Genomic DNA, 24,099 nt, shown 5'->3' on the forward strand with positions numbered 1-24,099 from the left:
CTTTGTTTCTAATGGTTTTAATGAGTCCTGTGCTGAGATGCAGCTGTGTGATGAGTTCCCCCCACATGTGGAATCCTCCTGTGCTGTTCTTTCCCTGCAGCCTGGCAAAGCAGCTCCTGAAGCTCTGTGTGCTTCTTGCTCTGTATCTCTTTGTGTGTGATCCATATCTTGGTCTTGGGCTACCTGCACTTGCTGCCATGTAATTAAATGTCTATAATGCAGCTTTAGCTTTAAACTTCTGGAAGATGAAAGTTGCTGTTAATAGGACACTTAAATTAGGAAAGCACTTTCTGTTTGGATGATTTTTTAGTTCTCTGTTAGCTGCAAACAAGGGGTGTTGGAATTTCATGCTCACACTTCTCCATTTTCTGCTTGTTTGTGAAGCACAGTTTGGAGATGTTGTTGTCAAGAAGTGATTTATGTTGTTACACATGCTCTACAAATGTTGTAGTGCATTTTATAGTGGATTTGGATACATTCTACTGCTCTGGATGGGTTGGAAACAAATCTGGAGGGAAATTTCCCTGTGTACTGCATGTTCACAGCTGGGTGCAGGTCTCACTGTTTCCTTATCCCCATGCAGCTCTTGGGAAATTATCACTGTTCCCAGTACTGCTGAAAAAATTGTCTCCAGAGGAAGTGCTTAAGGTGACAGGAGAACTGTCTGACTTTCAGGACAGTCTAATTCTTCCCATCTGTTTTTGTAAACAGCTGTGGCTGCCTGATGCCAGCTGAGGAAGTGGTCTTGAGACAGGTGTCAGTGCATTGATCAAAACAAATTCATCTGCTTTTCAAGCATTTCCAGGAAAAGCAGATTTATCATAGAGTCAGAAACCAGGATGTGTGAGTGCTTTTTGCACTTCCTTAACATAACCCTCATCTGACTGAGGACAGCAGGATCAGCATGGGAAACCTGGCTCACTGGTGTTAGATGGAGCTTGACACTGATTATTTCTCTTTTCCCTGGCTTCTTTTTTTTCCCCCTTTCTGGAAACAACTTGAAAGTAATCCTGCAGACAGCTGTAGTGCAGGGAAGAGATCAGGTTTATTTGTACTGCTCCTGGGAAGTCCCAGCTGGCATTTCTGTGGCACTTGCAGGGGTTAATGTTTCTGAGTGAAGGGGAGCACCAGGGACAGGTGAGTGTGAGCTTTAGTGAGACCTGGTGGCATCTTGCCTGTGGCTGCTGCTGAGGACAGACCCCAGCCCACCGGCTAAGGGCCAACTGCTGCCCCTGGCCTCTATTCTAATTAAAAGGTCCCTCTAATTACCAGCACAGATTAATAAGTTTGTTTAATCCTGAATAACCTTTAAAGAAGCAACCTCCTTTTGTTCAAAGGAAGCAGGGATCTAGTCTGCTGCAAAGAGACTGATGGACAGAACATTTCCCTTTGTTTGCCTGCTTTGGGCTGCTTTAGAGGAGTGTCCTGTGAGATCCATAGGATTAAGCAGCAGCATTGCAGCTGAAGGCTGGGGCACCCTTTGAGTCTGGGAAAACAAAGGTGAGAGACCTTGGAGAAGCCTCTCACCCCCTCTCTCCACTCCTCTCTCCTCCCAAAGCTCCTGGTACATCCAGATCTGAAGATGAGCTGTTCTGTTGTAATAAAATTTGATTGTAGTAGAATGAAGGGCTCAAACATGACATGATCCTGCTGTACAGAGTACTTTATTCTTTCCCTCCAATGTGTTTTCAATGAAAATAGTGATGGGCAGAAGGGAATTCTATCCCTGTCAGTACTGATGCTCTGACACATCTGTAGCAGCAGTAGGACCAGGGGAAAAGTCCAGATCTCTTGGCAAAAGATTTCATTTAATGCACAAAATGCCATTGTTCTTCAAAATTTTGACTTTACAGATGGCCACTTTTTAATATGAGGTGGTTCAAGGGAGGGGAAAAAACCTCCAAAGATTTTCAGTGAAGTCACACACAAAAATTATTAGGGTTTGACTATTTAATTCAAGAGAAACCTATCAATATTTAATGATGGAGAATTAGGATAACAATCTTTGTAGCTTTCTAAAATTTATGATGATCCCATTTTGGCTGTAAAATATGAAAAGCAGTCCTGTTCCACTGCTCTCAAGGAGATGTGTTGCTCTGATTTTATTCCAGCCATGAAGATATTCCTGAAGAGATTGTATATTCCCATCATGCACATTAATTTAGTGGGAGGCACTGCTCTGTTTCATGGGGTGGAAGAAAAATCCGCATTTGTTTTGAGTGTCTGTTAGGTAGAATTCAGTTAAGGTGAAGCGTAAAGCAGAATGAAGAGTTATCAACCAGCAGGTGCCATTAATAGGAAATTGTGCTGATTTTATTCAGTATTTTTCCTTATTTGCACTAAAATGACTGCAGTTACAGTTAAATTGTACTGAATAGATGTAAAAGGGGGAAATATGTATGTGGCTTGTCAGAGTTCAGCCCCCTCCTTGGTGTGAAGGGAGGCAGTGGAATGGTGCATCAGCTTTCAGTGTTTGGCTGCCCCAGCCCTGCCTCTCTATTAGTCCCTGTTTTTCAGAGAAAAATGGACATGTTGGAGAAGGAATGGACCTTTAGGTTGTTGGAACTGGGAGCCACATCATTTTTTCCTCCTCAAAACAGAGAGAAATCATAAATGACTTGAAATAAATAATTTCTGCTTCTCTCCATTTGCCTTCAGTCTCAGCTTTTTGAGAAGTTATCTGTGAACTGTGGAAGGAATGGTCTCTCACATAAGTTACTGTGGCATAATTTTTCCATATTAATTTGTACAGTAAACATGCTTTAAGGCTGATACCTCCCTGTGGGGGTGAATGGCTTACTCTTGTTTGGATTCTGCAACTCAGAATGGGTTGGAGAGACATTGCTACCTGCATCTAAAGCATTAATTCCCTGACTGATTTAACTTCCTGTGCTGGTACAGGTTTCCCCTCAGAATCTGACTTTCTCAAGTGTAGGATTGTGTTACAAAATGAAGGCTCTTCCCCTCCTTGCATGAACTTGGGGAGTTGATTATAGGATGTGTATCTGTCTCATAATTTGTGGGCAGCGGCTGCAGCAGAACAGATTGCTAAGAGAGCACTTCTGGTGAATTGAGATGCGAAGTGGAGATTTAAATACAGCCTTTGCAGAGTTAAAACCACTCTTTCTGGCATCTTGATAATGAGTGGCCTTGGCTGTGGCAACCCCACACTGCACCAATACCACCAGAACTACTGCGTGGGGTTGAAATATTCTGAGTTTGGTTGTATTTACTCAGCTTTGTGGTAGAAGCTTATCAGCCAGAGCAAACATTCCCCATTACATCACCCACCTTTTTCAACTGCAATATTCACAATTATCAAATTAGAGCTTTTCATATTCAGGGTGAGAATATGCAAAGAGAAATCTAAGGGAGTCAATTAACACAGCAGTTGTCTTATCGCTGAGCTGGAGAGAGTAATAAAATAGAAACATTGCCAATATTTTGGTCCTGAACTATCATGGAGGTATTGACACACAGCAGAAATACACTATTGACTCTCTTGGTCTATTTTCTTTGAGTAAAGTGTTTGGCCACAAACTTGATGCATTTTTCTACCAGATTTAGAGAGCGTGGGATGCATCCACTTTCTATCCCTGCCAGCTGATTGCCAATTTATTTCAGGTCAAAGAATGTGCAGCTTGCTGCAAGGTAGTTTGAAACAGCATCTTTATTATCACGGCTCACATGTTGGCCAGTTTCATTTGTTTTGTTCCGTGCCCTCCAGGCATGCAATATAATCTTTCAACTGGTTGTTAGCACCAAATGGTCTGGGGTTTAGCTGGTTTGCTGCAGGCAGAGTCCAGTAGGAAGCCCAGCAGGGCTCGTGTTCCTACTTTGCATGAGTTGGTCTAATGATATTTTCCCCATTAACATTTGGAAGAAAGATCTAATCTGTTGGGGCTGGGGGGGAGAAGTCTGTCTCAGGGTTGTCAGTAGGGAGATAATTGCTAATCATAGATGGACCACCAGCTAGCATGGCAGAAATGCCTGGAATGTGTTGAAGAACATGTGTTTTGTTGGGTTGGAGCAGTGTTGGGGTGCCACGAGGTTACTTAACAGCCCTATTCCTTTAACAGGTCTCCGTGTAAGTGGGCTCCATGGAGCACAGATCAGAGACACAGAGAGAAGTATGTGCCAGCCGTGTCAGTGCTTGGACTGAGGGAATCTCTGAGGCTGCTTGGCTTTTATTCTCGTTTATTAATGCACACTGGTCTCCTTCAGATTTCTCTCCCTCCTCCTCCCTCCCCCCCCTTTCCCTTTTTTTACTACTTTGGGCTTAATTTGGGAAGGGGGGAGGTTAGTTGCAGGGATTTGGATTTGGGCAGGCAGGATTTTCTCCCATGACTCTCAGCATGGGGAGACACGGATCAATTCCCTATCCTGTGTTCAGCTGGACACTGGGCTGTGCTGTGTGTTGATCAAGAAATCCCCTCCTGTTTTGTACCACATAACGCATTCATTTCAGCCACTGAACCTAAATTACTGTTTTGCTTTTCTTTCTTTTTTGATGAAACGGTAAGAACTCTTTTTCTATAGGGATGAAGTTAGTTTATCCGTGCTAATGCTTTGATTTTTTTCCCTTTTTTCTCTCTCTGCCACAGTAGGTAACCAGTTAGGGGCCCTGGTACATCAAAGGTAAGCAGTGGGTTATGTTTTATTATTTATTGATCAATTCTAATTGTTTATTGATCCACCATCTGTAGTAGTGTTAGAAAGTCAGAGGTTGAGAATGTGGAAAAACTGTCAGCTTGGGTTTTCTACAGCCTGGGTTGTTTGTTCTGATGAAAAAAGAGGAGTTGATGTGAAACTTGGATTTGGTCTCTGCAAATCTGCAGGACTGAAAAAAATAAATTCTCTCTCCTTTCCCTTCCCCTGCCCTGGCAGGAGCAAGACAGAAAAAGTGAAAAAAGATCTGGCATTTTGGTGAAAGGTGGAAGTAGCAAACAGACACATGTTACTGTTGTAGTTGTTATTTAGTTTTGTTAGTGTAATATGACCTGGGATGACTCCTTTGTCAAAGATGGTTTGGGAAGACTGAAGCAAGCAGGAGTTGTCATCCAGCATGTCTCAGTATCCAATAAAAATGTAAAATACTCCATTTTTCTCAAATCCTGCTCTTGAGGAGTTTTCTGTGTTTTGAAGGGAAGAACATTTCTAAAGCTGGATTAGCCTGAAGGTGAATAGTAGTGCATTTCCATCCTAACCAGCTGTTTGGGGCCTCAGCAGAAGGGACAAACAATGTGCATGATGCTGTAGAACCTTAAATTTTTAATGATTAAGGCTAATGTCCTACTAGAGCATCCTAGAAAAGGGTGGGCAGTGTTAATACTTTATCTGCAACTTAGTTAATCAAGTCTAGTGTGTATTTTACACCTTTCCTAACTGATCTAAAGCAAAAAAATGGGAATGTTTTAGTATACCTTCTTACAAAACCTGCATTGAACTTACTGTGCAGGTGTTTTATTGCTTTTGAGATTGCTGAGCAAATTGTATAATGCATATTTGCAAATTCCACGTTCATGGTGTATTGTGTTTTCTACAAGACAGAAAAAGCTGAACAAAAAAAAACAATCCAAGTTAATTCCTTTCTACTTGACTATGGTCAGGTCTTAGGAAACTGCTCTGAGTGATTTGTTTTGAAGCAGACACATTGAAAATGTCCAAAGAGCAATAGGTGTGGAAGTCTTGAGATAATAAGAATTCTGAGGATAATTGAAGGTGATCTTTATTAATTCCAAGGAAAAAAATTATAAGGACAAACAAGTGAAAAAGAGTCCCAAAACAGCAAACCTGTGAATATTAGGAGGGGGATTTCATGTCAGGACTGGCTTTGGTTGGTGTCTCTTGGGAAGAGAATATCCAGAAGCACTGGGCAGACACTGCTGCTGGGAAGGTCCAGGCTCAGTGATAAGGAAACTTTGTGCTGTTTTTGTTAAATCTGTCTGGAGCAAAAATGACAGAAAGAGCTTCCTCCATCAGCTCCATTCAAGACACCAGAGATAAACTGGAAATGGATCCAGCATAGGAGGAATTGTGTGACCCTGAGAGGTCCCTTCCAGAGCAAATGATTTTGACAGTGATGTGCTTTTACCTGTGTGTGCAGAACCCCTGTGCTGAGCCCAGGCTCCATGGCAGGGCTGTAGTTTCTTCCAGACTGTTCTTTGTAATGACTTTGGGGTTTTCTTTCTTTTTTTTTTTCTTTTTTTTTTTTTTTTTTTAGGGCTGTAATAACAGAAGAGTTCAAAGTGCCTGATAAAATGGTTGGATTTAGTAAGTACCTTGGATGCTTTTGATGCTTCTTGATGTGTTTCCTGTGCAGGAATGCTGTTGATTCTGACACAAGTTTTTTGCTTATTATCCTTGGATTATTCTTGTTTAATGGTATCTTCATGGGGAACAAAGTATCTGTGTTTAAAATCCAAATGCAAACTTCATGGAAAAGCTTGGTGTCCCAGTAATAGGAACAAGAATGTTTGGTACAAGTTACTGGGCATTTTAGTGATTTTCTCTTTTAAATTCCCATTAGCACAGTACATAAACAAGTCAAAAGTGAATTTATTACCCTTCATTGCAACATTTTACTTTAAGTATGCAAAACTGTGAGAGTTGAGGAAGGAAAACAACATTTAAATGTTAAAATATGAGTTGACTAAAGGCAAGTAAAACAGAATTTTAAATTCCTCACACATTTGCTGCAGGGAAACAACCAGACCAGAGTTTTTCCTAGATTTGCATTCCTGATGCTGTTCTCTTTCAAGCTTGATCCTAATTTCTCTCTTCCTCTTAATGATCATTACTCTGGCTTTCAATGGCACCTCCTGCTGATGTGTTACTGCAGTGATTGCACAGACTCTTCCACTGCTGGCTCTCTGTGTATCCCTTCCAATTTGATATATGGAGAGTAAAGAGGAAAATAACAGGCCGTGCTAATTACCCCATAGTGTGCCAAGTTTTGTCCCCACTCTAAAGATGCTGTAAGACTGTAACTCAAATTCCTGCAGAGGAAAGGCTCCCTCCTCTCCTGCCAGACCTCTTCATTTGCCACTCCTGGTGCTACACATGGAGGATGTTGGCCCTGGGAGAGAGGAGCTTACAGGCATCATCTGTGTCTCACCCTGGTTCAGGAGTGATGGATTTGGGGGATGCAGCCCCAGAGTTGAGATGCTTCTTTGGGAGCATCCTGAGCCAGGAATACCTGGTTGACTCGACAGCCTTGCTGTTTTTGCAGTCTGGGAAGGGTAGGAAGGGTGATTGGCACAGTCTGTGCTCTGGGTGTCTTGTTGTGAAACAGCAATTTAACTCTGAGAGTTAAGGGAGAGGGATATTTGTGTTCCCTGGAGGTTGATAGAGCATTTCAGGATGTGGTTCTGTCTGAGTGCAGACAGCCAAATAGCCTGTCCATTCAAAAATGGCAGTAAAATAGGAATTATAAAGAAACAAGTCTTTGCCTTTTTTAGTACCCCAAATTGCTGGCTTATTGGTTCAGGCAGAAGAACAAGATGTACTTAAATTACTCTCCCAGCATCATCCAGACTAGTGCCTTATTTCTTTCATGCTTATTTCTTTCCATTCCTGTGCAAGACAGGCTTTTGTTTTGTTTTGTTTTTCCAAGCAAATAGAATAATCTTCAGCAGTATTTTAATGCTTTTATGCTATGATAAATTTGGTCATGCTGTGGATGCCTCTTCTGCAGTCCTGGAGTGAAACTGTTCCTTTATAGAAAGCTGCAGTGGAGTAAAAGGGGGAAGGTGCTCTGCAGTTTCCAGGAAAAAGTTTGTTCTGATGCTTGTTGAACTCATTGCAGTAATCGGCAGGGGAGGAGAGCAGATCTCACGGATCCAGATAGAGTCTGGCTGCAAAATTCAGATTGCTCCAGGTAAGCCCTCTTTGTGTGCTGGGTGAACAGGTTTTAATGTCAGAGGTGTTGTGTCCATTAGATCAGGCACTTTCCATGCTCAGGGTGTGCTGTCACCATTGACATGGATACACACAGCCATGGGAGGGATGTGGTGGGACCCACCTCCCAACCAGGGTAGGAAACAGGTTGGTCAGGTGGTTTGGAGAGTGGAACAATGAGGGAGCTGGCTTTAACCAGCACATGGTTGCAGAGCAGATGAACAATCCATGCTGTGCTTAGAACCTGAAGCTGTTGAGTTTTCTGACTTTGCTCAGCTCTGTGGTTTGCCTCTGACTGGTCTGGTCAGCTCCAGCTCCTGGCAGAGGACATTTCAGCAGGGTTGGCAGCAGCTTTCCATACAGCTTGCTTTGCATCATAAAAATGAGACCATTCATCCAAATGGGATCATTTGGTGCCACTTTGCTTTGGGGAAGACTGTGCTGCAGTGCTGTACAGGGAACTGCTGAGTTTTTACCTCTCCCTTTAACTGGTGGGGAAGGCTTTAAAAGAATGCAGACATCCAGTAAATCATTTTAAATATGTTGATCCTGGATGTCTTTGAATTCTTTAGCATGCTATGTGTGCAGGTGGGTGGTGCTTCCATTGGTGCTTCATGGTCACTGAAATAGCTGCCACCTTTTTAATTCCATGTATCAAAGTTTTCTCCTTGTTTCCTTTGCAGACAGCGGTGGGATGCCCGAGAGGCCCTGTGTACTCACTGGGACACCAGAGAGCATTGAGTAAGTTCTGATTTCATTTCTCTCCTTTTTCCTTCTTTCTCTTCTCCCTAATGCTGTGCTCTGTCAGTGGTGCTACTTGGTTATTAGCCACACCAGCAAATGTTGGCCTAGAGAAACTTGAGGGTCTCTGGAGCATAGAACCTCTTGGTCTGATGCTTTAAACTGTGCACCTCAAAGGCTTTTTTTCCACTTGCAGTTTGACTCCTCTGCAGAAATTTCCTTGGAATTCCCCTCCTCAGGGTGAGGTTGCTCTTAGGGCACCTAGGATGCAGTTTAGTAACTGCAGCTTTCCAGGATACTGAGCTAAGCTCTTGAAGGGCACTTCTCTTCTCCCCTTCGCTTCCCTACTCCTATTGAGATGAGCATCCTTCCAGCTGAAGAAGGGCTGCATGAGGCCTCCAAAGCCTGTGGGTGCTACTCCAGGATACCCTGGAGGTGTTGGTGATGTTGCAGAGCAGCATGAGGCCCACTGGGTGCTTGTCTCTGCATTGCTGCCAACAAGAAGCAAAGGACTGAACCCAAGTCTTGATTCTGCTCCTTGCATGGTAGAGACACGTGGCCAGCCAGCAGGGATTTCTATCTTTAGACCTATAGAAACTTTAGGGACAGTGTTTCCTCCCTCCCCCTTCCCAGGAGCTGAGTTTGAGACTCTCACAAACCAGTTGAGGACCTCCTGCTGGAACTGGATCCAGGATCCTCAGGCTTACAGGAACACACTTAACATATGGAGCTGCTCTTTCTCTCCCCAGCCTTTGGGTAGGTGGGTTTTTTAAAATCCATCTGGAAATCTTTGAGTTGCGTTTGAAAATACATTGGTGCAAAGATTGTCTCTCTAAAGAGAAGACACTCATCATTCTTCCATTCCTAAAGAGATCTAAGGGTACTTAAATCTCCTTTTCTACCATAATACTGCAAGCAGTGAGCCCGAGCAAATACAATTGGCAAACTCATATTATAGGGCAGGCAGTGTATTCTTGGTGATATTGAGGTGGTTTTCCCCCTTTAGCAAAGGATATTTAAGAACAAGAGCAAAATAGTAAAAAGCTGGGATGCTTCATGAGATGCAGTTGTGGGAAAATGGGGGAGAAGTGTAGTTAAGACTTTGTGGTTCTGAAATAAGCAGTTAAATGTACTCATGTCCAAGGCTGTCTTTAAGTAAAATATGAGTAAATCTTAAAAGTGAGACTATTAAATTTGTGAAACAGAACATGGACATGGAATTAAGTGAAATTCAATTTACTTTTGTAGTAAAATTCTTGACAAATTGGTTGTTTGAACTGGTTTTTATCAGGCTACTTGTAGAAAAAAAATTAAGTAAAGAAACCATTCTAAGTGTCAGACTTCTTTGGGAAGGGTTTGTGAGGAATGTTTTCATTAGTTATAACAAACTAATAGGGTTAATTTCCAGGTGACCCCTTCTCATCTGAAACATGTTGTGTATTAACTGTTGTGGTCTCTATATTGTCACTAAAAGAACTTTGCACAAAATATGAAGGCAGATGAATAAAATGTCCCAGGACTTTTCCAGAACATTTGAAGCAGGCTTCCAGAAATTCCACCTTTTCCCTTTTGTTGTGAGAAAGTCAAGGGCAAGCAGTGCTCTGCTCTGAGTGCAGCCTCAGTGCACCACCCCCTGAGCTGCCTTGGGAGAATGTCTGCTTGAAGGGATGAGTTTGTACTGGTTCTTAAATCTCCAGAGAAGTCAGTCATCCTTAGGGTGCCTGATATGGCTTGGTGTGAAGTGGAGAGAGGGGAAGATGCTGCATTAGTCTGTACAGGGAAGCAGTGAATTTCTTCTGCTTTCAGAAGGGTTGTGGGACAAGGGCAGGAATGGGATGTGCTGGTGTAGGAGTCTTCAAGATGAAGGGAAACCCTGTCAGTTACCTCTGACATGCTAAAGATTTTAGAGAAGGGATCTTTAATCTCCCAAATGCTTCTTTGTGTGTCTCTTCTCACCAGGAGTAGAAGAACCCAGTCTTTCACTGGTGGCTGCTGCAGTATCCCTGCCTTGCTTCGTGGTGTAGCTTCAGCACCTACTGCTTGGAGCAGAGGCTGTGTTAGGACAGTGTTCTGGTGCTGCTGGTAAGAGCAGGTAGAGAAGAGCAAAGCAGTTGCCTGTGACTGATCAGAGAATGGTTAATCCATGGGCTGTGTTAGTATCAGAGCAGTGTGTGTCTTTTTGTCTTGACTGAGGAGACCAGAGCTTGAGTTTTATTATTGTATATGTGTTAGAAAAGTTAAAACCCAGAGCATCTTCATTTGAAGTAAGCATCCCAAATGCTGTAGTTCAACTGTTGTCCTTAACTTCCTAAGAGGTCAGAGCATGCTGCTGCTCTTCCTTTTCTCTTCCCCTTCAAAAATCAAACTGCTTATAAATAATCATGATAGGGGAAAATAGACATCAAAGAGTTTAAAAAAAAAAGGGCAAACATTGTGCTGACTATGGTTTCCTCCATCTTTCCACTTCTCCTCTCCCCGACCGCTCTCCATTCCGATGGTTCCTGGTCTCTTGGTCACGTGGAGCAATGTTGTCTAATGGTTGTTTCCCTCGATTCTTTTCCAAAGACAAGCAAAACGGCTTCTGGGGCAGATTGTAGATCGCTGTCGGAACGGACCTGGTTTTCACAACGATGTTGATGGCAACAGTACCATTCAGGAGATTTTGATCCCGGCATCCAAAGTGGGTCTAGTCATCGGCAAAGGAGGTGAAACAATAAAACAGTTGCAGGTGCGCAAGATGCATTTCCTTTAGGGCTCTCTTCCCTACTGCAGCTTCTCTAGATCCACTGGAACAGGCTGAAATGGAGAGCCTTGAATGCTCTAACCTTCTCCAGCAGGGACTACTCTTCTGCCTTCGGAGATTGGACTCAAATCCAATCTGGTGTTACAAAATCAGCGTGGCCCCAGCTACACGAGTAGTGGAGTTCTGCCAGAAGTGCGACAGAAACCCTTGTGCTGTGGATAACACTTGGTGTGTGCTGTTCAGGAGGGGATCCCTGTAGCCAAGGAAGGGCCATGTCTGCTCCGCTCTGCAGTATTTTTAATGCCAGCCATGCTCTTGTAGAGTGCTCTGCTTCTCTTTTGTTGCTGATCTGTGGTAAAGCTGCCATATGTCATCTTTTTTTCTCATCCCACCCCTTTCTAATTAAGTGTTGTGTTATGTATAAACTGTGTTCCTGGACGTTCTTTATTCCTCCATCTGGTACAGGTTTTTAAAGAATAGAGGGTTATAGCAAAACACCTAGGGTCAAAAATGGAGGGGTTTTGAGTGCCCTTATTAGACCTCTGTCATATAGTTTGGAGGCTGGACACTTAATAACTGTTACATGCAGACAGCTACAGATTTTGGAAAGGGCTTGAAAGTCAGGAGTTGAGGTGGAGTGGGTTGTTCTTGCAAGGATTTCAGCTATTTGAGAACCTCAGGAGCAGTGCAGTTTCTGGCAGTCCTTTACACTCTAGGACTGTTCCTGAATTTGTGCATTCTGTAACGGTGCTGGTTTGACCTTCATAATGTTCAGTAACCAAAATTTAGTCCCTTGTTTTAGGGACTCTGCTTAGAAAATTGCTCTGTGCTTTTTCTTCAGGAGCGAACGGGTGTGAAAATGATTATGATCCAAGATGGTCCCTTGCCTACTGGAGCAGATAAACCTCTCCGTATTACTGGAGATGCATTTAAAGTACAGGTATGTAACAAAAGCAAACTGGTTCCCAAGAGAACTGAGGAGAAATTCAAACCCGAGTGTATTTGTGAATCAGATCCAGCTGTAAATGTAAAAATCTTTCCTGGTTTTGTTTGTTCTGTAAGGTTGAGTAGAGCAAGTTAAAACATCAGAGAAGTTTGTTTTACAGCATAACTTAGGAGCTGTCACTCCACATAAATACTGCACATGAGTAGGAGTAGAGATGAGGGGGAGGGTTTGGAGAAAGTAGTTTTGAAATGCTTTCCAGTCTGTGTGACAAAACATGAGAGCTCTGTGTCACTTGAGCAAATGGGTTCTTAGTGACTGAATGAATCACACGTTTGAGACAGCAAACCTTTCACAAAACTACCTCAGACAGCCAATCGACACAGGTAATTAAAAACCAATCCCACAACAACTCCTGAAACCAAGGGGTTTGCTTAATACTGGTGCCTCAGTCTCCTTGTGTCAGAGTTCTGCAATGTGGATGTACCTGTGGTTTGGAGGAAACTCCCCCATCAGCTGCAGACTGGGGGATTGCAGCGTGATGGGAGCGCCTGAATTAGAGCATTAAAGTTTAGCCACAGCACGTTCCACTTCTCAGCAAGTGCCTTTCATACCTTGCTAAGTACTTAAATCTAGCTTAGCATTCCTGTCTCCAATGAAAGTAGTTCTGTTTCACAGGATCTCCCTAATCATAAATTGCTGCAACAGTTGATGTTGCTCAGGCATAGTGTTTGGGTAGTATTTTTCAAATCTCTTACTGCAAGTTTGAGTTAATTTTGTTTTCCCCTGAAATTCTTACTGTGGAGGTATAGCTGTGCAAAAGGAGTTTAAAGACAGTCTGGCTACTTGTAAGTAAATCACACTCTCAGTGCTGCCACTTCCCAGGTGGCTTCTGCTTTGCAAGATTTGCTGTTGTCACATCTTCCATTCAAGAAAACATGGAGACTTCTCAGGCTGGAAGATCTTTGAGGCACTTAAAGCTGAGCACACTCAGGAAGTGTTTAAGAAGTGTGATGACTCCTTGGGTTTGGTGGGATTCTGTGGATGCTGCAGCAGTGTTTCTTGACTCCCTCAAATCCTTCTGAAATCTCTCCATCACCCATACTTGTGTCTTGGCATCTCTGAAATGTCTTTGAGTTGTTTCTTTCTGTTAAAAATACTTTGAGGATATGGGAAATATGTAAAAATGAAAGAAGTTCACCACTGTCCTCAAGCTTGGAAATAGAACCAAGATGTCAAAAGCTTGACTGGTAGTAGAGGGAAACAAATGCTTGGGTTTGACATATAGGCTTTTTAAAATTTTGTTGGTGACTACGGTTGGCTAATTTCCAGGGTAGACTTTCACTAGCTGGGCTACATGTAGGCTTGTGAATGGCCTTGAGTGCTGTCAGTAGGTAGGAAAAATATCCATTTGTCTCAGAAAATGTCTTGCTGGATTGCTGCAGACTTGGGTTGAACTCCTCAGAGTCAGTAAGCTCAGTGGTGCCCAGCAGCCTCCTTGGTGTGTGCTCTGTAGCTCTTAGTGGGCATGATCTCTACCAACAGCTTCTACCTCACTGTGTTGGTTTCAGTTCTGTCTGTAGGAAAGGGCATCCACTTCCTTTAATTTAAAAACAACAAAAAAATCAAAGATATTTTAAAAGTTAAAGGACCTTTTTTGAAAAATTGGAGGAAGCAATTGCACCCAAGAAACTGCCACTTTGTGCACCTGGCAGGTTTTGTGGGACATAGAAGATGCCATCAAGAACAGACTGTGATAAAAGAAATCCTAAATCACACTGCTGTTCCCATTCAGCAGATGGAGATCCCCTGCCTGAAGCCTGACCATCACCCATCTTGAGGCCCTAACACCAGGAGGGCAAGCAGGATAATTTGAAGCTAACTGTAACTTCTTTCCCCATGTAGCAAGCGAGGGAAATGGTACTGGAGATCATCCGAGAGAAAGATCAGGCAGACTTCCGAGGCGTGCGCAGTGATTTCAGTGCTAGAATGGGAGGAGGCAGCATAGAGGTACGTTTCCTTCTCAGTGCTCTGCTAACCTCCCCTGGGATGGGTACTGGGGGGAGTCATCCAACTGCACTTGTAACCTGTAAGCTTTTTTTAAAATGTGTTGTGGTTTTTTTTTTTGCCGGAAGAATTGAGTCTGGCTCTGCAAAGACGAGGAGTTCTTGTGGACTCCCAGATGGCACTTTATAATTTAAGCTGCATTCTTGTAGTGCAGAGTTCATTTAGTGGGGAAGGAATTTGTGGCCATGTGTTTGTTTTTCTCAAGAGATGTGGTTCTGTAGCCTGGAGCTGCCTAACATGGCCTGTCCTCAAAGTTAAGAGCATCTCCTTGTAAAATCAGAGTCATTCAGTCTAGTTCTCTGCACTTTCATACTCCTTTGCCTTTCCCATCAGGTCTCTGTGCCCAGGTATGCTGTTGGAATTGTGATAGGAAGAAATGGAGAAATGATCAAAAAGATTCAGAATGATGCTGGAGTTAGGATTCAATTTAAACCAGGTTTGTGTGAGGATGGAGAGCCGTTGCTTTCTGACCAGTGTTCCACTTTTGGGTTCCAGCAGCCAGGCTTTCCTCATTTACAGGTGCATTGTGTCTCTTTCTGAAACCCATTTAAATGTGATGTGCTGCCTCCTCATGCACTTCCTGGTTTTCAGAGAGTAAGATTATATACAGCTTGTTTGCAAACATTAGATGTCACAACAGTCATGTCTTGAGTGGTAATTACACAGATAAATAAAATAACAAAAATCTTTTATTTCCTGTTAAAGAATTCTCCTTCAGGACATTAAAGCCTTTGGGGATCAGGAGTTGATTAATTCTAAGTAACTTTCTCTGGGTCCTTGGCTGTCTGATCACCTATCAAAGCTGCCTTTTTCCTCTTAAAATTATATCAGTCTCTTTCGTAGCTTTTTGACATTGGAAATTGTTTTCTTTTAAGTGTTGTTCCCTCTGCAGTGTGGGCTGGGATTTGTCTCCTTGCAGTCCAGGGAAGAGGGGCTGAAGGTGGAGGGAAGCAGTAGCTCCTGGGATAGTTCTGTGGTGTGAAAACGCTGCCAGCAGTGTTGGTGCTGGAAGGAAGCTTTTGTTGGTGAGTGGATGTTTTCTGCTTTTAATTTAGTCTTTGCCACCTCTCTCCACAGATGATGGGATTAGCGCTGAAAGAGTCGCACAGGTCATGGGGCTCCCGGACCGGTGTCAGCACGCAGCACACATCATCAGTGAGCTCATCCTCACGGCACAGGTGGGCTCTGGAGGTGCTTCTTGGGAGTGTAGGCTGCACGCAGGCAGCTGGATGGAGGGGAGGGGTGGAGGCCATCTTCTGAAAAGCAGCAGTGTTCAGTTTTCCCCGGTGCTGCTGCCCAGAGCTGCTGGATTTGAGGTTTGTTTCTTTATGATGGAAGTTCTTTTAATGTAATGTGGGCTAACTGAGCTGTGGGAAGGTCTTCTATTCCCAGGCCTATAGCTCCACATCTATCTCCTGTTTAGTTATTGTTGAGTTTGGAAACAGTGCCCTGATGGAATGGAGTCCATCAGCATCAGGCAGTGACCAGGGGCTCTGCTCAGGCAGCAGAGCACTGCCAGTGCTCAGTGGTGCCTCATCTTCACACTCCAGCCCTTTGGTCTGGGGGAGGCACAGGAAGGTGCTGAGTGCTCAGGTGTTATCACTGTGCTCTAAGGCACACCAACATTGCATTGCACAAGAGCAAGAAGTGCAAAGGTGGGTGAAGTACTAGGGCAGACTCTTGAAGGAGGTTGTGTATTCCCTCTGCATTATGAGGAATTAAAACTTTAGGCCATTTCAGTAACCTGAAAGTAATTAATCCATCTTGATATCTCTTCTAGCCCAAATACCTGGTTTGAATACTTGATTTCCTAACTTGCTGTAATGATTCACTTAAATATTGTGGTCTGTCATGATAGCCTCTGACTGCCCATGGCGTTTGCTTTTGGAAAAATCACTTACCCAAAATGGGTATGTCCTTTAAGTGTCTTTGAACTTAAAAGCTTCCTTTGGAAGTTTTGGAAAATGTACATCTCTGCTGAGTAATTCCAGCAGGGTGACACTTGAAAGGGTTGGAAAGCAACTTCTGTGTGTGTCAGTGCCAAGATCCATTGTTTGCTCTAAAGAGACCCCCCCATCACAAACTGAAAGTCCTTTAGTAGTTGATGCTTATTTATAGGTTTATTTCAGCAGATGTAAAGGCATGCATTTAAAAATAAAAATATCTTCCTGAATCAGGAAGGCAACTGTAACCTACATTACTTAGCATTTTTCTAAAGTGCATCAAAACCTTGACTGTGAAACTGAGGTCCAGGAATATCTCAATTCAATGCCATTGATTGAGGCAGTTTAACTGACCTGGCTTTATTTTGTTTTTAATGTGCATTGGTGCCAGCATGAAAACACTGATGCACATGTTTTGCCTTCTAAGGAACGAGATGGCTTTGGAAACTTGGCTGTTGCCCGAGGAAGAGGTCGTGGCCGTGGGGACTGGAGTGTTGGAACACCTGGAGGTGTGCAGGAAATCACCTACACTGTTCCAGCTGACAAGTGTGGCCTTGTTATAGGCAAAGGTGGGTTTGGGGACTCCAAATACCACAGCTTGCAGTCCTTGTCTCTCAGGATGGTCATGTTCTTGCTGCCTGACAGTGAAGCTTTGGGGTTTTCTGTGATTGCAGTGTTTAGTGCCCTGTGAATGTAGCATAGGAATAAGCTGTAAGCACTTGTGGTCGTTTTCTTTGTGGTGTTCTCACTCATGATTGTGTTCTCCAGGCCCTTGTTGACAAGGCTCTTAATGCAGAGCTGTCAAATAAGCTTGTTTTATAACAAGCAGCTGGCTGAGAAAAGGCAGGTTCATTTGTGGATTCTTTTTACAGAGAATTTGTTTGAAGGATTGTATATCAGGGACAAGCAGAACAGTCATTTCATCATGCTGGATTTCTGTGAGTGCTGGGTGAGGAAATGGAAGGTCTCTGAGTGTGCTAATAACAGGAGCTGCTTGCAGCCCCTGAAGTGTGTGATGAGTGAAGTGAAGTAGGAGGATTTCTCTGCCTCTGCTGGCACCTGACCTGGCACAGAAGGCTGGTGCACCTTGTGCCACTTGGCTGAGCATGTTCACTGCCATGGAGGCCCCTTGGCTGCTTGGCCAGTGGATCTCTCCATGCTCAGGAGATGGATGAGGAGTCATCCTCTCTATCAGGACAGCCCTGTGATGGTTGTGACACTGAGCATCAGCAGCAGACTCAGTTTGTCACAGAGCAGGAGCTGCACGTGGGGCAGTGGCAGGACTTAGGGTAGAGCCAGGAGCAGACATAGCTCTGAACTGCTGTGATGTGTCTGAGCTAATGCACTGACCTATCTAAGGCAGTGTTTCATTTTTCTATGCCTATTTCAGAAAGAATGACATATGCCTGAACTAGTATTTAAGTAATCACAGCTGGCTTTCAGCCCCAGCAGAGAATAGAATAGGAATAGATAAGCTACAGCAGAAAAGGAGGCAGAGACTTGAGGGCATTGGGCCAAGTTTCAGTGGCTTTGAGTGTTCCCAGCAGGAGGGAGCTTGTGGTGAGACTTGTTGTGGCCTCTTTGCCTCCTGCACATCCCTGCTGTTCCCTGCCATGGGCCTGTCCCCACAGCACCCTGAGCTCCTGCCCTGTTGGATCACCAGGGACATGGGCAGGTCAGCCCTGTAGCTGCAATTGTTTTCAGATTTTTTTTTTTTTTTGCCACAAGCCCGTTCACAGACCTGAAAACTTTTTTCAGTATGAAAAACCACCTGCTTTCCCCATTATGCAGAAATTGCAGTGATTATGCTTGTCCTCACTGAACAGTCCAGTTGGCCAAAAGATCAAGCAAAGTAAATTTTAAGCCCACGAGTGAGACTTACATGTACAGAAAAATCAAATTATAATGAAACTTTATTGCTGTATCCATTAGTCATCTTTAATAAAGGATCAGAAAAGGTCACTTGTTGTTCAGCAGTGCACTGAAGTGGAGCATTTGTGACTACAGAGAGCACTGTGTGCTGAAAAGATAAATGCAGGTAGTGGAGTGAATGTCCCAGCATTCAAGTGCAGGGCCTGGCACAGCCTCACTGGGGGTTGAAGGGTGGCTTTTTACCTTTGTTTCCACAACAGCAAAATAGGGATTCTTACTTGGCCAGATCAGAAGCTTTCTGGAGTGACTAATTACTAGTTGTATGGTGATTTGAGTGCTGGTAGCATTGTAATACCACCTTGTAATCGGTGTTCTCACAGTGCCTGTGCTCTTAGGCTGCTGCAGCCTTCACTTTTGTCAAGTGACTGATGGCTGTGGCGTTGCCTTTTGGGGTCTGGACCAGCATGGATGTGCTGCACTCTCCACACACTGATGCAAGACAGGCAATTCTTGTTATTTCCACCCCCGCTGCCTGTGGGGCAGAGGGGATCTTAGTGGGGTTTTCTTAACAGTGACCAATTACAGAACCTTTGCACTCCCTGACAGATTCTGAGCAGTTTCCGAGCAGTTTCCAGCTGTTTTTCTTTGCTGTGATTCAGGATGGGGCTGTTGGCCTTCTGTGTAAAATCTGGCTGAGGACTGTGGGCCATCAGCCTGGTCTCAGATCAGCACCCAAGCAGAGAGTGCTGACCCAAATGCCCTGGGCACCCAGGTGTGGTGTGTGTGATCTGACTGGTAACTGCTCCTGTGCTCCCAGCTCTGTGTGAGCACTCAAGAAGCAGGGAAAAGAGGGAGGCTGGGAAGTTTCTCAGCTCAATTTCTGCAGCATATGTGACAGAAGACCTGGTGCCTTTTTCTTGTGGACATCTCGGCTTGGGAGCGTGAGCTTGTAGGAGTTGGCCTGCACATCCCGCGCATGGCTGTTTCCCCTGGAGGGTGGGAAGGTGCAGCTTTTCTTTCCCAAAGGCCCTGAGGAAGGGTGGAGGCGAGCACCATACACATGTCAAAGTCTGTCTGTGTTTGGTGGTGCTTGGAAACAGCCGCTGGCTGCCTGGGCCCCCCTGGATTTCCATGATAAATACGGCAATCCTGCCAGAGACCGCGGCCGGCCTGGCTCTTGTCAGCTCGGCCTTTGAGCAGGTTTGATTAATTGCTTTAGGATTTCACATCCAGCCGGGAGGCCGCTCCTGGATCGCTCCTGCCCCCCATCAGGTGGAAGAATGGAGGGGATGAATGCTCTATAGACAGCCACCATGTGCCAAGCAGTCACCTCGCCGTGGGGAGGAGATTCCTTCCGGCACGGCGGCTGCGTCACCGCGCTTGCCTCCTCTGGAGGCTGCCTTGGCTGGGAGGGAGCACTTCCACATGGACCAGGGGGAAGAGGACAAGGGCACAGAGTCCTGCTGGTGTGGGGGTAAAGCCTGCAGTCTCCCACCAAACCTGGAGAGGCAGCTGACTTAATTCTGCTGTGTGGTGCAGGAGGGAGCTGCTGTAGAAACAGGCCCAACAACCACAGGCTTGGTGCTGAATGCTAAATGGGGCAATGATTTGAAATCTGTATTCTCCTTGCTTCCAGTTTGAGAATGCTTCGATTTTTAATCCCCTTTTGGAAGGAGAAACTAGTCTGCAGTGCAAGTAGCAACCTCTGGTCGTGCCTCTGTCACCCAGTAAAGAAGTTGTGCCATTCCTTCAAACTGTGTTGCCTGAAAGGGCCCTCTGTTTTCACTAAGCAAATGAAATGGCTGTTGATTCAGATCTCACCTCGATGTGTAAAAACCAGAGCTTCAAACAAATCTGCATCAGACAAAAGCATGACACAAAAAAAAAAAAAAACCTTCTTGGTTTTGAAACTTCATCTTACTCCTTTCCCATGCTTGACTGAAAGTAAGTGGGTTGGCTTTTGGCTGCACAGTACAATCCCTGTTGTCTGCCCAGGGATGTGACATGATTATCTTTTGTTAAATGCATCTTCAAAAATTCATTTAGAAAGAGTTAATTGCCCTTTGGCAACTTTTCCTCCTCCCTTCCCCAAGAAGGCTTTAAAATGTTAAAAAGGTCACGAGTCCATTACAATGAAATGAACAAGTGTCTGCAACATCCACAGTTTGTTTTGAAATTGTGCTGGATGTATAGAGATGGAAATGTGAGCAAAATTGAGGCGTTTATTTTTGGAGGCTCTTTTTCATGAAAACCAAACAAAAATCTTTGGTTGTTTCCTTTGCTCTCTTTGCTGCTTGCTGTCTATCCTTTGAGCTGGTGATTTTTTGGTTTGTGATTTTAAAGATGTAAAAGCCCTTCCTTCCCCACACCCTTTAATTTCTCCAGTTGAGTGGAGCTGGTCTGTAAGTTGTGTGAGCTTCCAAAAGAAGAATTGAACCATTGTAACATTGGCTGAGGCTTTTGTTAAGCAAATTTCATGAAGAGACCAGGACCTAGCAGGTCTTGAGGAAATCAGATCCACTTTGAGTGGCCCTGCTGCATCCTGCTGGAAGCACTCCTGTGCTCTTGTGCATCCAGATGGCAAACGAGCCAGACATGTTCCCTGCATGCACAGCTAACTCTGAAATAGCAGGAGACAGCCTGGAGTCGAGTGCTGCCGTGGCTGTGGAGGGATGTGTGGCTGCAGGCTGAATAGCAAACCCTGTAAGCAGAGGCTGCTTTAAGGCAGTAACTTATCAAACAGCTCGTGTTTGGGAGAAAGCTTAGGCTTTGTTATCTGACTGGTGGCTTTTTGCCTTAGTGATGGAAAAGAAGAAGAAAAACCAGCATGTTTAGATGGCAGGTGACTTTCATTTCCTAGAGGCTTTGAACAGCTGTGCAAAAGCAATGGAATTCAGTCAGTGCAGGTTTTGCATCTGTTTTGTCAAAGTGTATCCCACTCATTCTGCATCTTGGGAGCCTGGCAGTGGGCACTTAGGGCTTGTGTGTTCTTTAAGCAGCATCATCCATGACCCCAAAAACTGTTACAGTAGCTCAAGGTTTCAGGTTATGTTTGTGAAGTAGATTAAAGGAGCAGCATGAGCTCAGGTGCTGCAGTTTCTTTTGCTGTTGCCATCCTCAGCCCACCTCTCCTGAGGCACACAGAAGGTGGCTGAAACTGGAATCCATTCCCAGCACCTGACTTTGATATGATTTTATGGAAAGAGATGCTGAATATCCCTCCTTACATCTTGGCTTTCTTCTCTTCAGGTGGTGAGAACATCAAGAGCATAAATCAGCAGTCAGGAGCACACGTGGAGCTGCAGAGAAACCCACCCCCAAACACAGACCCTGGTGTGAGAATATTCACAATCAGAGGGGTCCCCCAGCAAATTGAGCTCGCTAGACATCTCATAGATGAGAAAGTTGGTGTAAGTTCCATCTCTGCTCTCTTGCTCTGTCCCTTGTTGTCACTCTTGGGTACATGGAGACCTGGACTCACAGGATGGCACAGAATGCACGTGCTTGCATTGTTCAGCTTCAAAACCATTTGCCTCTTAGCAGCTGGCTTGAACTTGATGGCCCTCCAGCATCCATGTGGTTAATTTTTGCTGTGGTCCCAGAAGGATTTGACTGTTGACATAATCCTGGGTAGTGTGTACAGCTATATGAGAGGGAAGAACAGCAATGATAAGGTATGAAAAGGCTGTCAAAGGAGATTTTTGAAGGGAAGACAATAGTGTCACTGTGTGAGAATGACACAGTCCTGGCAGCATCGTCCTGAAAGTAAAACACTCAACTCCTTGCTCAGTAAGTTCAGGATGACTTATCTTACACTTAATGCAGTGCTGTGGTATTGAGGCTTAATAAAGTCAGGCTGCATTACTACTGAATGAGGAGACTGATAAAAAAGTATGGAAAACACTGAACTGGGGCATGGCAAAGCTGAAAAGCTGCCTTCCTGCTGAATTGAGAGGAGAAGGCTTGACACCAGCCTCAGGATCCACGTGTCCCAGGCTGTCTTCTCTCCTTCCTTACTACTCATAGTAGCTGCCTCCACCCTGTACTTGGAGCTGGCAAATTAAATATTTGTGGATTCTGTGACAGGGTACCAGCATGGGTGGACCTGGAGGATTTGGTCAAAATCCCTTCAGCCAAGCACCTGCTACACCTCATCAAAAGTAAGCTGCTGCATCTCCTCACCCATGGGCTGGGGGAATGGCTGGGAGCTAGAAAGTGCTGGGAGAAGAAGGGTGGAGGGCCCTGAAGGGGTGGGGTATGAGTGGAGCCTTTTAAAGATTGAGCATTCAGAAGCAAAAGCAAGTGAGCTCAATCCTTTAAGCTTGACTGCAGGAAAGGTTTCATCTATTAAATGATGCACAGGTAGGTATTGGCATCTCCAAAATTCCTATCTCTAGTGCAGTGAGAGCATGGAAAGAAGCCTGAACTGCATAGAGCACAAGGAGTGCTGTTCAGTGTGATGTATCTTCACCTTGGCTTCATTGATACCAAGGCAGGACACACAGTTCACACCTGCACAGCTTTCCTTTTGCTGCCATGTTGCCTGTTTGTTCAGCAGCTGCTGACTCTAAGTGATAACTTCTCTTCTCTGGGCAGCTTCATGTCTGTGGCTTGGTAAGTATTTTATTGTCTACTTGAGCATGGCTTTTTGTCCTCTGCAGTGGTCCTCAGGCGTTCATGACACAGGGCTGGGGCAGCACCTACCAGACGTGGCAGCAGCCTGGACAGCAAGTCCCAAGTAAGTGCCAGGGCCTGGGCTGGAGAAGGGTTGGTGTTCCCTTTGCAGGCTCACCCATGAGACCACGTGTGGGAAAACAGCAGAACAATTCCCTGAGCTGAGCAGAAGTGTGTGGAGGCACACGGTGGTGGTGGAGCTCAGAACAAGCTGAAGGCCCTGGAAAACTTTTGCTTTTCATGTGCTTAACTGCTTATTGCCTCTCTCTGCTCTTTGGGTAGAAACTTGGTCCTTGCTGTCTGTTCCTCTCTTAACAAAAACATTCCTGCCTCTGGCTCTCAGGATTCTCCAGGCAAGCACTTGCTAACCACACTTCCCCCTGACAGGCACACTGTTGGTGCTGATCCCTCCATCTCTTTGTTCTTGACCTTACAATGTCTTGCTTATTTTATTTAATTATTCCTTACAAGGTTTTCTCACTGTTCAGTTTCCAGACTGATGGAACAGCAGGGGAGAGGGATGCAGGAAATGGGAGGAAGGTTAGGCAGGGCTCCTGTATTGGTCATTTCTTCCTGAAAATCTGAGTCAAAATTGAGCAGTTTGGAATGGGGAGTCGCCTTCTCAGAAGAATTCAAGTAGTAAATGGTGGTGGTGCTGCTGTAGCTGCATCATCCTGTGTCTCCAACAGCTGAGGAGTGGTTTGCCCTGAGCAGAGCAGATTCATGTCTGCTTGGTAATCTCAAAGCTCATGTGATGGTGGTAATGTCCAAAGGACCCTTGCAGTCACAATATTTTAAGAAATACAAAATTTTTAATGGTCTGGTCTCATTAAACTAAAGCTAAGCACCAAAGGTGTATGGAGGGGTAATTTTAAAGGGGTTTAATGGCAGATGCTTTTCACTGCTAAGGCTGATTTAGCAATGAAGCAGATTTTGAATTTTGGTATAAACTGCCCTTTGCAGTGCCTGAGGTAGAGGAATCATTGCAGGGACAGTGCCTGCAGTTGCACTTGTGATTCCCTGTAACACTGATCACCTTTGGGTGTTTATGACATTGTGAATATGTGAAATTTGGAGATCTCAGTGCTGCTCTGTTAACTTGCTGCACTTCTGAAATGTGTGCTGTGCTGGCACATGGGAGGAAGTGTGTGTTAAACTCTGGATGAGTCCTCCTCTGAGCAGATTACAGTCCAGAAATGATGACTTTCCCTTTGAGC

General features: G+C 44.5%; 1 protein-coding gene across 6 annotated transcripts in view; it reads left to right on the plus strand.

Annotated features, from left to right (window-relative positions):
• The window catches only part of FUBP3 (far upstream element binding protein 3), a 39,134-nt gene that overhangs the window by 9,268 nt on the left and 5,767 nt on the right, over positions 1-24,099 (plus strand). For 2 of the 6 annotated variants that reach the window (XM_064394134.1, XM_064394139.1), the window contains exons 3-16: positions 4,080-4,130; positions 4,605-4,638; positions 6,224-6,273; positions 7,808-7,879; positions 8,583-8,640; positions 11,206-11,368; positions 12,225-12,323; positions 14,232-14,336; positions 14,727-14,829; positions 15,471-15,571; positions 16,764-16,905; positions 21,458-21,618; positions 22,295-22,368; positions 22,870-22,946. In XM_064394134.1, coding sequence (XP_064250204.1) covers positions 4,080-4,130; positions 4,605-4,638; positions 6,224-6,273; positions 7,808-7,879; positions 8,583-8,640; positions 11,206-11,368; positions 12,225-12,323; positions 14,232-14,336; positions 14,727-14,829; positions 15,471-15,571; positions 16,764-16,905; positions 21,458-21,618; positions 22,295-22,368; positions 22,870-22,946 — 1,290 coding nt within the window. The remainder of the gene's footprint in view (positions 1-4,079; positions 4,131-4,604; positions 4,639-6,223; positions 6,274-7,807; positions 7,880-8,582; positions 8,641-11,205; positions 11,369-12,224; positions 12,324-14,231; positions 14,337-14,726; positions 14,830-15,470; positions 15,572-16,763; positions 16,906-21,457; positions 21,619-22,294; positions 22,369-22,869; positions 22,947-24,099) is intronic. The other 4 variants (XM_064394135.1, XM_064394136.1, XM_064394138.1 and 1 more) reach the window with 4 other exon arrangements.

This window comes from Passer domesticus, chromosome 18, assembly GCF_036417665.1.
Source record: "Passer domesticus isolate bPasDom1 chromosome 18, bPasDom1.hap1, whole genome shotgun sequence".
NCBI classification, from domain to species: domain Eukaryota; kingdom Metazoa; phylum Chordata; class Aves; order Passeriformes; family Passeridae; genus Passer; species Passer domesticus.